Source organism: Dromaius novaehollandiae, chromosome 12 (genome assembly GCF_036370855.1).
Source record: "Dromaius novaehollandiae isolate bDroNov1 chromosome 12, bDroNov1.hap1, whole genome shotgun sequence".
NCBI classification, from domain to species: domain Eukaryota; kingdom Metazoa; phylum Chordata; class Aves; order Casuariiformes; family Dromaiidae; genus Dromaius; species Dromaius novaehollandiae.
In genome coordinates this window covers 14663208-14675248 of record NC_088109.1, presented here as the reverse complement: position 1 = coordinate 14675248, position 12041 = coordinate 14663208, and the positions used below count along the sequence as shown (strand labels likewise).

The window sequence follows — 12041 nt, the reverse complement described above, 5'->3', positions numbered from 1 at the left end:
CCTCTGTGGGCCCTACTCCAGCCTCGCAGCAGCACCGCAGAGTGGACATGCTCGTCCCAGCTTCACTGCCTCTAAGCTACCCTTGCTACACCTCCAGTGCTGAGAAAGAGGGCTCATCCCTCACTGCTGCGACCTGAGTGTCCGCTCTTTTCCCAGGCTGGATATGGCTGGTGGACAAAAACAGCATATTTTCTTCCTATGCTAACCCCTTGCCCTGCTGTGTGCTTGATCTTGGATGTACCTGGACATCAGCTTTGTATTCTCCAAAGGAAAAGACGCGAACTCTGAGCTTCAGGTCTGCTGCAGTCTTCTCTTCTTTGGCAATAGAGGATTTGACAGTGGCCGTAAGCTGTTTCAGCTGCTCTATCTCCTGGTCCCTAGCCCAGAGAAGAAGGCAGGCATGTTTTTGAAAAGGGCATCTCTGAAACACATGGCTCCTTGCTACCTTACGGAGTGGGACAGTCCCTACTGCTGCTCGCAGATGGAGATAACACTTCATGCCATTTCTGGGGAACATGCACCTATGACTCTCAGAGCAGAGGGAACTTTTGATTTTTCTGAACTAGTGGTTACTCTGTTGGTGTGGGGAAGGGAGAAGTAGCATAGCTAAGCAGCATTCAAAAATGTTCAATCAATCCATGCGAAAAGTAGATTCTATTTAAAAACATTCACAAGTGGTTAAACTGTGCTTTGAATGGGAATACATGTGTCTACCTGCCATTGAAATACTATATTGCAATTACATTTGGATATCCTGCTGGCTTCCACTAGGAAGAGTTTGCACCTTTCGTTCCTTTCAAAAGAGTTTGCACCACAGGCGCTGGTCTGGATTGCTCCAGGGCTTGCCTTGTTTCTTCTTTTGATCATTCCTTGTAAGAATTACATGGTACTTCCTGGCTTGTGCCCCTCCCTGACTCTAAGATGCTCTAGACCTTTTCCTAGGCCTTTTTCTCCTAAAAATTCCTCTAGACCCTCCCAGACCTATTTCCTGTATTGCATAGATGGGTCACTCTTTTCTGGGAGTTTACATAGCAATGAGTTGAATGGGCTCTTTTGTACAAGAAACTCTTTTTGCCCTGTGCTGCGTGGAGACCGTTAGGTGTGGTCTGCAGCATGCAGTCTGATGGCGAGGTGCCAGCAGAGGGGAGATCACTTGCGTTTTAAGGCTTCGTCACAGGGGTCCCCTTTCCATCACTTACCGAATTGCAGAATCAGACTTACATCCTGTTACTTGTGGCAATTAAAGTGTGTCGGAGCTCGTCCAAAGTTTCCTCAGTGTCCTGGGAATTCTGGATGAGGGATAAGTTCTGTTCCTCCAGCTCCGTGAAAATAGACAGCAGTTGCTGGGGGTCAGTAAAATACAATTCCAGCTCCTGGAGTGAAAAACACATGATGAGTGTGTTCTAGCTTCTTATCCATTGTGTTACATGGAGGTTGGTCTACACCTCATATCTTCTGCTGGTACGTATTAGGATTTTTTTTTTTTAAACAAATTTTATAGTACACATTGCAGCATGAGGGTAAGAATTTGTATCTACTCCAAAGAGCTCACATTGCAAAGAAAAGACGTGATTTGGTTCAGCAGAGAAGGATTGTTAAGAACTGGAAGAGAGAAAAGCGAAGGGCCTTAAGGGCTGATGGGAGAAGAATTACATATCCGAATTATGTGTGGATGGTATACATCATTGTATCTACATGTGACTACATATGTAATGTTGTAGCTGTGTTGCTCTAAGGATATAAGGGAGGTAAGGCCCTCTCAGTCCTGATCCTTACTGTGCTTTTTCTGACCGTCTAACTAGACAGATCTTGGTAAACTTGGAGGAATAGTCCTGAGCTTGTTTTAGTTTTGATGCTTCATGCTTTGATTTGACTCCTGGAGAAGATGTCCTAAAACTCACCTGGGTTTTTATCAACCCTCTTGAAAAAGTTGGTCTTGAAAAAGTTATTTTTTCCTCACACACTTGCCTGAATAACATGTTGTTTGTGTATGGCTGGTTCACTCAGAGGAAGAGAGGTTTCCCTCATTTGTCTTTGGAATTTAAACATAAAATGTGTTTGTGATCCCTCTCTCTCTGTTCCAGAGGAAAGTGCAAAATTAGGAATGAGGAAAAAGGGAAGTGCTCCCTTTCCCCCAATGACTTTGCCCACTGGAATTTTTTGTGGCTCCCCGAACCCAAAAGCTGTTCTCCTCGCGCAGTCCCAAAATGTTACTATGTTCCATCATCAAAATTCACTCACATGGGGACGACTGAAGTGCTGGCCCTGGCCCTGGTTAAACAAGTTTCATCGTGCCCCAGAGTGGTTCTGTGGTTTCTTACAGCAGTGTGGGGTGGAGGGGCTGTGGGTACTGAAAGGTGAATTTTTTGCACCCACTACAGCACAATACTGAGCAGCGATTTTGTCTCCTGTAACCTTCTCTAATCTTTTTTTCTAGGACCAGGCCTGTCTCTGAAGCCTTGGCTTTTTATGGACAAGGATAGTGTGATTTGTGGTCTGCAGCCAGTGGAAGTCATTAGGATAAACCCAAGAGAAGCAGGAAGTAAGACTTACCCTAAAAGAGAGGTAAGGCCTGCAAAAAGGCTGTGTGCTTTATTGCATTGGCTTAATTGAGAGGGGTGATTTTAGCTTAAATTCAGCTGGTGCTAGAACAGTAGAGGCTTTTACTTCAGTAAAGATAATTGGGAGCAGAGGGAAACTGAAATGAAACAAGTGAAGAGCAAACCCAGTCCTGGTTATCCAAATGCTCTCCCAGATGCATGGGTACCTGATGGTCCATGCCCATATAGGAACCCTCTCCCCTCTTCATGCTGAGTGTGTAGCTTGACACTGCCTCTAGTATCTGCACCATTAAAATGAGCTGCCTCTCAGGGAGTAAAAACTGGCACAAATGTTGTGATTAGGAGGTCCCTTTAGATGAGCTGAGCCTTGGGGTAGGTGCATTCATGAGATGTTGACTTTTGGGGCAGAAAGACCTGGGAGGACCAGCAGCTCGGCAAAGAGGTGTTGTGAGGAGATGGACAAAAGCTCAGATCCTGGCACTGTTCAAGGTGTTCATGGCAGGTGGGAAGTAGGACTGGGCATTGGGGGTCAGGTGTCCTCCATCAAAGAACATGCCTGAGATGCTGGTCTGAGGAGTGAGAGGGAAACCCTTACAAGGTGGGAAGAGTTAAAAGAGAAAACTGAATAGGAGGGCATGGGAGAGTCAGCATTTCTTTATTTTGATTGGTCTTTGCTGCCAGAGTGGGATAAAATGATTGACGTGGAAAAGCAATCAAATACCTGAAGAAAAATGAAATATCTAGCTGAGATGACTCCAAGTCCATGCAGTGATACTAGGCCTAGTAAGACCCTATCATACCTGCCTGCTCTCCATGTTCCTTGTTCCCAGCCTCCCTCAGGGGAAGCTTTGGCCAATCCATCCCTTTTTCCTGAATCCTCTTTGTGCTCCCATGTTGTTAGCAGATGTGAGGAGACCAGGAAAGTTACAGACTAGAAAAGAAAAAAACTGCTACTAATAAAGTAGCATAAATAGCTAATTTGCAATAGTTGGATGGTTGTTTGTGTAAGATCAGCTATTCACATGCAGTTACAAAAAATGCATCTGAAGATGCTGGCCTTAAATAGCTCTCTCTCAAATTAAAGATTTTTTTGTTTTAAATTCATATTTATCTGAATAAGCATGGAGGTAAATGGGATCTCTTGGGTGAAAGAATGTTTAAAAATCATTATTTTAAAATACTGATGGGGATTAGGATGGATTTTTGCAATCTAGTTTGCTGCATTTGAGATTAGTATTAGCCCCCAGCTCCATTTCCATTTTTGATTCCTTTGAGTTGACATCTGTGATGTTTATGTTGGGTTGACACTGGATGAAGTATGGCAGAGACCACCTATAATAATGTGGTTTTTTAGAGTTCAAGAAAAGTCATTTTTGCACTATATATGAAAAATCTGTTGTTGCCCTTTTTTTAGGAAAACTTCAATTTTGGACATAAGATGATAACTTTACAAATCTCAAAACCTCCTGTTATGTCACGTCATACCTTGTTGGAGGGTGGCAAGCTTTGAGGTGATGGTAGGTTTTTGGAAAGTTAAACCAAGTTATTTATAATACATATTGCTAAAAACTTGAATGTTTATTACCACATAAACATACATTTATAACTAGTGGCTACAATAACTCCTCAATCTCATAATGAATGGTTAGAAGGTGAAATAAATCAGTAACATCAATAAATGACAGAGGGAATGAGAGGACAAACAGAACATACAAATATTTCAGTATGAAACGTCTGACCTCATCCTCCTCATCCGAGCAGGTTTCGCTCTCTTGATCCTCCACTAAACTTCTGAAAAGGCATTCTGTGTGTCAGGTCCTTAGAGAAACGATAGCTCAAAGGAGAGCTTGTTAGTGTATTATAAACACGGCAAATAGCCAGACTGACATCTGCAATCAACTTCTAGATTCAACTACAGGTAGCCAGCAGCTTTCCTTTCTGTTGCGCGTTGGCCGTTCACTCTTGAATAGTCCTTTGAACATTCACAAGTCTGGGTCTTCCTTTGCTGTGGGCTGTTTGTTTGGGGGTCAGTAGGAGCTAGAGTTCACACAAATGCGCAAGGGGGGAGCTGCGCCTCCCTGTAAGTGAGCTGCCTTCCCAGCTGCTAGGAGCTCTGGTGACTGCAGCAGGGTCATATCGTGACAGATGGGCCTGAACTGAGGGTGTTGATCCAAATGGCTTTAAATTTGGTGGGAGGGTGAGCTCTTGGGCAGTGAGAATGCTAAGCCTTGTTAAAATGGTTCAGGTAGCAACCTGGCAAGTGTAGAGAAAGCCTTGTTCTCCATGCGGGATATGTTACTGCTCCTAAATAGCATGGTATGGCCACCATGGGAGTCTGCAGCTTTTACCCACCTAGAAAAAGGGCCATTGGTTATGGAAGTGTTATTCTGGCTGCGTCCCAGCATATACTGCCTGCAGCCTCAGCTACTGAAAGCAGAGAGTCAGTGCAATGCTGGTCTAGAATGACCTTGGACCTTCACTCATAGCAAAACAACAGACAGCTCAGCATGAGTGTGAGGAGGAGGTTTCCTCTATACTGACTCCCATTCAGCTGAGTGCTCTCTATAGTACCTGCTGTTTTCATTATCTCATACTTACAGTTCTACTGTTGATAGAGGCTTCAGAAAGTCTTTGAACTCTGGCCCGATCTCACATAATAACCTGAAATCCGAACTTTCAGAAGACAACAGAGAGCTTTGTGCATCTAAACAGCTGGTACTAGAGAGATGAGCAGCTTTTGTCCTGACTGTCAGATCCTGGCCTGGAGAGAAGAAGGGACATATACTTAGAGTGTGGGACTGTCCAAGCAAGGATTGGGAAGCTCTTCCCTGGCACTTACCCTTCTCCGCAGTAGTGTGAGGAGAGGCACTTTCTTCTTTAGCTTTGGAAGCTGTTTTCGACTCCCTTTCTTTTGCATGCTTTTTTGCATATTCTTCCTGCCACTCTTTTGGAGATAGTTGATAGAGGAAGTCCCTGTACCTCTTGTACTCCTGCAAAGTGTCCTCAAATTTGGATATGTCACTGAGGTGAGAGAAGTGGACAAGCCAGGCAAAGTTTGTTGACGGGATGGAAAGCCCCTATTTGAGCAAGTTCTTTCTGACTCTGTACATTCAGCTCCACCTGAAGGAGCAGTGTGTCCTAATGGATGTGCAAAAACAACCATGTACCAGCCCTGATTGTTCTCTTGGCTACCTGATGTGGAAGTTGTCTGGTCACATCACTGTGGCCAGACCCTTGCTATGGCTCTGGGCTTGCTAATTTAGGAGTGGTACTAGGCAAGTGTGGCTTGGTGGCTGGCATCTGGCCAGCCTGAAAAACAGGCAGAGGAGTTCAGATCTGTTGCCTGGATCTATCTGATCCAGGGAGAGCTATCGTATGTGAAAGCATCATCATTTTACCCCCTACACTCTCCATTAGGGTCTTCAGGTCTGAGCTGCAGGCTTTGCTGATCAGTTTTTACAGCTGTCAGCCCTGCAAGGCCAACGCACTTAACCACTGAACCACTTAAGAGGAAGGGAGCAGAGATCTCCCCAACAGAAGTGGTCACAAGCTGCCATCTGCAGCTTTACTGGTGGTGTTTTTTATTCTGAAACTTATCATTTAATTTTGGCTTTGGCTTAGTTACACTTTTAAAAATACCATTAACAAGTTAGGTCATTTTAAAAACAAAACCAGTATCTGGAAGACAAAAGTTGAAACATTTTGACACTTTTAAAATGGAACATTTTTGGAATGCTTTTTCCTGATTTCTTTTTCCCACCAAGAGATGCAGGTATAGTGCTATAAGGACTGCTAAAGTCTAGGCAGTGAGATTATTCAGTGTGCAACCATTACCTTTCGAGGTTCATTATTTGTGAAGTAATCGATTGGATCTCCATTATTTTCTCTGTCTTTGCTGCAGTTTCTCTTTCAGCACTAGGGAAGAACGCATAAACATAAGCCATAAAACAAGCCAGCAATTACTAGGTAGCAAACTGACATGCACATAAAATAGAGGAAAATATGTGGGAGGAACTCTAGAAATCTGTCTTATACACGAAGATGTACCACAGGTGATACTTGGCTCCTATCTGAAGGCCCTGCTAGCAAAGAGGGTGTGTGGTCCCAGTGACACTTCCAAGTCACAGCCTCTCTAGTTTGGCTGCTGGTGAGCACTGGCTGCCGCTCTGCCCTTGTGATACTTGTTACGGGCCGAGGTGCCCATATCACTTCATCTAGAGGACAGTTCCTGCTGTGAGGAGTTGGGCAGAAGTGTCTTCTTGTTGTAAGGGTATTGTGAGAAGAATGGAAGTGCTGGGGACAACGGCAGGTAACTTCACTGCAGCCAAGACAAGGGCTCCTGCAATCAGGGGATTCCTCAGCTATTGCTCTCCTTCATCTCTTTCACAGTATGGGTGGGGAGAAAATGCAACTGGGGCTGTGACTCTGGGAAAACCCAGACATAGAGCATTTGTGAGTGGATGCTAGCCCTCCAGGGAGGCTGAGCAAAAAAACCTCCTGTGTCCAGTGCAAAAGAGCACGTGGGTGGTTCCCTCAGTTTCCATTACATTCTCAGGGCTTGAACAGAATTTTTGTCATTCTCCTTCAGGAACTCATCAAACATGACAGCATCCTTTTCCAGGTAGTGTTCAGCCTTTTCCAGTTTTCTTTCCTCTGTCTTCGCTAACTTCTCCAGCCTCTGAATCTCATCCCTCTTTACTGCCATGGTATACTGAAATGAACCGAAAAAGCAACACAAACACATTGGTTGGTTGGCTTGTTCTAAAGTTATTCTGGTTTAACTTTGTTCTTGGTTACCTTATTGCCTGATACTTGTTGGAAGAGAGCATGAAGATTTCAAACCAGGGTCTTGGTACAAGCTAGGTAGGTAAAGGCCAGGAGATATTTCAGAATTAATATAGGAAATCAGCAGTGAAACTAAAGACAGAATCCAGGAATTCCAGCACTTAACTCCTGGAAGTTAACTCCTGGATGACAATGGTTGATTCAGTTGTGTTATAGCACACAGGTGCTATAATGGAGGTGAATAATGGGGATATGCCAACAGGGATCCCTTATTTTGAGTTCAGAATGGCTCCCAGGTATAATTTATATATGAGATAGTAAGGGCTAAGATATCACTATCTCTTGGAGTCCCATAAGTGATGTAGAAACAGTTGGAGGACTGCTACTGGGTGGTAGCGAATGACTGACTTTCACCTCTTTCTTGGTTGGGGATTGCTGGGCCATGGACTATGAGTGCCTTTAATACAGGACTCGGACCATCAGCTCATGAGGTCTGATTTACACCTCACTGGTGTAACCTCTAGGCAATGGCTCTCAGGAGAAAACAAAAGAAAGCAATGCAGGGAAGGATAATTAAACAGCAAGCAACACTCTTAAAGCTAAGTACCTCAAGTAAAAATATCTGTCTCCTGTTGTTTACATAGTCACGAAAGCTCTCTTTTTCTAAATGCTGATCTGAAATGAGAACATAAAGTTGCTCAGAGTAGAGGGAGAAACATGGTCAAAGCAAAACACACTGAATATGGAGGCCTCTGTGAATTTGGATGTGATTGACACTAGGACCAGCAGTACTGAGCATGCTATACCATTGTGGCATTGGTTAGGATCAGTTTTATATGGGCTTTGGTAAAGCTACTCCTCACTTCAGAAGCAAAAGATTTAGCCCTATGTGCACTAAAATCCAACTTTAGGTCAGCTTAGTGCAAATACCTCCATGACACACAGTCCTGTGAACTCCAGGCCAACTTCTGTTCTGACTGTCAGCTGATACCCAACACCACAAAGAGCCAAGCTAATTTGGAGGCCACAGGAGATGGCAGAATTCGGTCTACTATGGTGGTGAAATGTGCCATGTGCCTCTCCTCTCATGCCTGAGATGGAGAGGGCCCAACCAGAGTTTGGCAAGATGTAGCAGATGACTACTGTGCCTACAGGCAGGAGGAGCTCACTGAAGTCAGCTAGAACTAACTGGTTTCATCCCCTCTTTGATATTTGTTTTAGGTTGTTATCCAGCCAAGCAGCACCACTACAAACATAGTAGGTGTTCCCTACCTTTGGTGAGGGCTGTCTTCCATGAAAGACTATCCTGATAAGCTTTCAGTCTCTCTGTTTCTGCTGCCTGTTTTCTGTCCTCTTTTTCTTCCTCTTTCTGGAGAGCTTTCCTGAGCCCCTTTTGCTTTACATTTATCTTCGTGGAATAGGTCATTTTCTCATGTATTTTCATGGTCTTGCTCCTTTCACGTTCCTATGAAGAGATGTCAGTTAGGTGGATAGTTTGGTTATGTGCTTTGTGGTTTTTAATGACATCAGTAGTTGTTCACAGTCTAGAAATTTGCAAGCTTCTGGTATCTTGCTAAAGCTTGTTTGCCTGGTTTATCTGACTAATCCCGGTGATACCTTCTCCGGATGCAAGCAAAACATTTCATCTCTTTTCTTAGCATTTGTTCACATTTGTTTGTTAGTATTCTGCATCCAGTCACTAGCTGTACCAGTTTGAACCTACCCAGTGTTCTCATTTTTCCTCCTTGGGTTATTCTTGGAAGAGAATGGAAATTTTAAGAGACTCCTATTCATCCTTCTAATAAAAGGGAACAGGACAGCCCATACTCAAGAACAGCTTTGTCCATCTTTCACACAGGCCTGTAAATCCTTAAATCTGGATTGGGATGATCTCTTCAAACCAACCCCAGAGCTCTCTGGAGGGTGAGAGGTTGTTCATGCTCTGTGCTCTCACAGGCGGTAGAACCTGTAATCTATTACTGTCTGCACAGTTTGAGCATGGGGTAGGCTGAGAACATCACTCAGCAGACATCCTTAGCACACTTCTTCCTAAGCTCTTCCCCATACTCTTATGGTGACTTTGAACCCAAGCTAAAAGCAGACTATCAGTCATCAATGTGCGAGGTGAGGAGGCTTGCCTAAGCTTGTTTGGAGTCCTTGCCTTTGTGATTTAGAAACAGAGGCCTCTTCCACGCTACTGCCTGGCTTCTGCAACTGTGTGCAATGCTCAGTGATGCCTTGCTCTCTCTGTGACTTCCCATCTCCTTTGGATCACATGCCCAAAGGAAAGTCCACTAGGGAAATAAGGAAGAAAAAGGCATTCCAGAGACCCAGCTCCCTGGTCTGGTGGGTTGCTATTCCCTATCTTAGGAGTAGATACCTAGGGCAAGAAACCGATTTAGTCCTCCTTTCCAGGCATTCATATAGCTGGCAGTTCAGAAGAAGGTCACATCAATCATTAGAATACAGCTTTCCAAGCAGAAAGGCAAGCCTGTTGAACTGGAAAGCAAGAGATCTTACACCAAAGCATTCTGTAGCTATAAATACCAGTAGCACCGGCAGGCATCTCCTACAGAAACAGAGAGAGTGGTAAATCTGCCTTTAACTAAGGAGAAAAAAACACAGTGACAATGCACAGATTTTACACTAACAACCAGCAAGCCTGTGCTCCAGTCTGCTCTTGGTAAAGTTAATCTCCCATCGTAGACTTCAGTGGACTTGTAGCTGATCTGGGGGATTCTCAGCTGAATCTGTTAGGTGCTGTTTCTCTTGTGCAGTAAATTTTAGTAAGATTTATGCTGGCTGCCTTCCCTAGTGAAACCCTGTAATACCTTTTGGCCTAAAGCTTGTATACATACCTTCTTAGCCTTTTCTCTTTCCTTGTCCCTTATTGAGAAGATATCGATATCTGGAGGGATTGTAAATGGATTTTTTGTGGAATTTTCTTCATTGTCTTCTGAACTTTCTGCAAGAAATGGATGAAGATGTAGAAGTTGTAAAGCAGAATGTCAGGATCCCCTGCAAAGGAGCTTCATTCTGCTGTGTACAATGCCATGTCTGGAGTGTGTCCAGCTGTAGACACAGCTGGGGATGTCTAGCAATGCTAAATCAGGAGTGGGGAGCTGGAAAGGGCTTGTAAGAAACCCAAGGATATATAACTCAGACCTCTGTATTGCTTGCGTTACTTGACCATGTTTGCTGATCAGGTCAGGATTTTAATCTGGGATTTTGGTCAGTCTGGAGCTGTTTTACCAGGAATGGGTCCAGGATATGAAAGGATCTAGGGCCAACTGGAGTGCTGACGAGAGACCTCTCACCAGGCAGCCACAGTAGAGGATTCTGAGGCAGAGACTTCTCCTGCATATTAGGCTCAATAAAGTAGTTTGCCTTTTATTGCTCATACAAGCCTCAGCTGAGTGGAGGGAGGTAGGCTGGCTCTCCAGAAATGGTGTCTTTGAACAAAAAGATGACACCGTGGTTTAATCATTGTTCTCTCAGGTGCAGCAGTACTGTCTTTTAGATGTGAAGAGGAATCCCTTTGTGCCCTGGAGGAATGAGATCCTGCTTTGACGTGTAGGCACCTCCGAAAGTGTCATGTTACAGCCATTGCTCTCTGGCTCTTACTGGGACACAAAAAGATATTTTTCTGCCAATGCTGTCTGCCTTTAATGTCTTGCTGTTCCTCTTTCCATAAGGCAGCAGCTAGTGAAACTTAGGTTTGATACTTAAATATGTATGTATGGCTTTTATTCCTTCTATGCCCTTCCAGCCCCCTAACCATACACACAGTGCTACTGCAGACTGATAGCTCGCTGTTAGCCCCCTCAGGTTGCACAGTCAGATTCCCAGTCTCTGCTGTTTGCTTTGAGTGTTTTGAATTTTGATGGATACTAAGGATTACTTTCTCAAAGAGACCTGGCTTGGCCCAAGCAGTCTATTGATGAAGGTAATGAAAAGTCGCATCACAAAGTGTGCCATGCCACAACCTCACTGTTTGGTTTTGTAACAGTTCATGCCTGCAATGATGTCAGCATAAAACTTGAGCTGACAAGATGTATGCCTCTTGTTCGTAACAGCTGACTGCCGACTTTTCATAGCATTTAACAAACTCGATCGCCAAGAGCAGAAGCCCCAATATACCAAGCGTCAACTGTTTGGACCTCCTCCAATTCTCTTGTTACAGGTAGGCATCTAGCACTCTCAGGAGAGGCAATAAGGGAAGTATAGCACATAAGCCATTCCTATTAATGTAAGAGAAATCTCTTAGTCAATTGTCAAAGCCTGAGGTATCTCAGGTATCTGAGAGACCAAGAAAAACTTGGTAAGGATCTAGAGTCTTGGCCATACTAGGAGTTTTGGTCTGTCAGAGGTCTGCATCTGCTCTGAGGAGTCATTGAAGGCAGATCCAAGAGTTGTGTTCCCTTACAGTATCTTCCTATTTCCTAACCTCATTTACTGAAGTGTTCATTCACTGTTTTCCTCAGGTGGAGGTTGTACGGAAGCTGTTGGGGAGCCTATCTCTTCTGATCATGGGCAGAGGAGTATGAATAGAGACCTCTCCTTTGAATTAACAGCAAAAAGCTGCAAGAGCATCATGACATTACCTGACAGCACAGGCTGTGTTTCCATTCCAGACTGGGAAGAGAGGCTCTCAGAGCTTGACTTTGTAGGTGGAGATGACATATTTGACTCTGC

General features: G+C 44.2%; 1 protein-coding gene across 1 annotated transcript in view; it reads right to left on the bottom strand.

Moving 5' to 3' along the window:
- Positions 1–12041, bottom strand: part of CFAP100 (cilia and flagella associated protein 100) — a 16438-nt gene extending 4397 nt beyond the window's left edge. Inside the window, exons 1-10 of the mRNA XM_064518995.1 lie at positions 11951–12041; positions 10205–10311; positions 8619–8811; positions 7954–8021; positions 7109–7272; positions 6396–6476; positions 5160–5582; positions 4301–4352; positions 1222–1370; positions 242–377 (exon numbers count right to left, since the gene is read on the bottom strand). Of these exons, the coding sequence (XP_064375065.1) occupies positions 242–377; positions 1222–1370; positions 4301–4352; positions 5160–5582; positions 6396–6476; positions 7109–7272; positions 7954–8021; positions 8619–8811; positions 10205–10311; positions 11951–12029 (1452 nt within the window). The 5' untranslated portion in view covers positions 12030–12041. The remainder of the gene's footprint in view (positions 1–241; positions 378–1221; positions 1371–4300; positions 4353–5159; positions 5583–6395; positions 6477–7108; positions 7273–7953; positions 8022–8618; positions 8812–10204; positions 10312–11950) is intronic.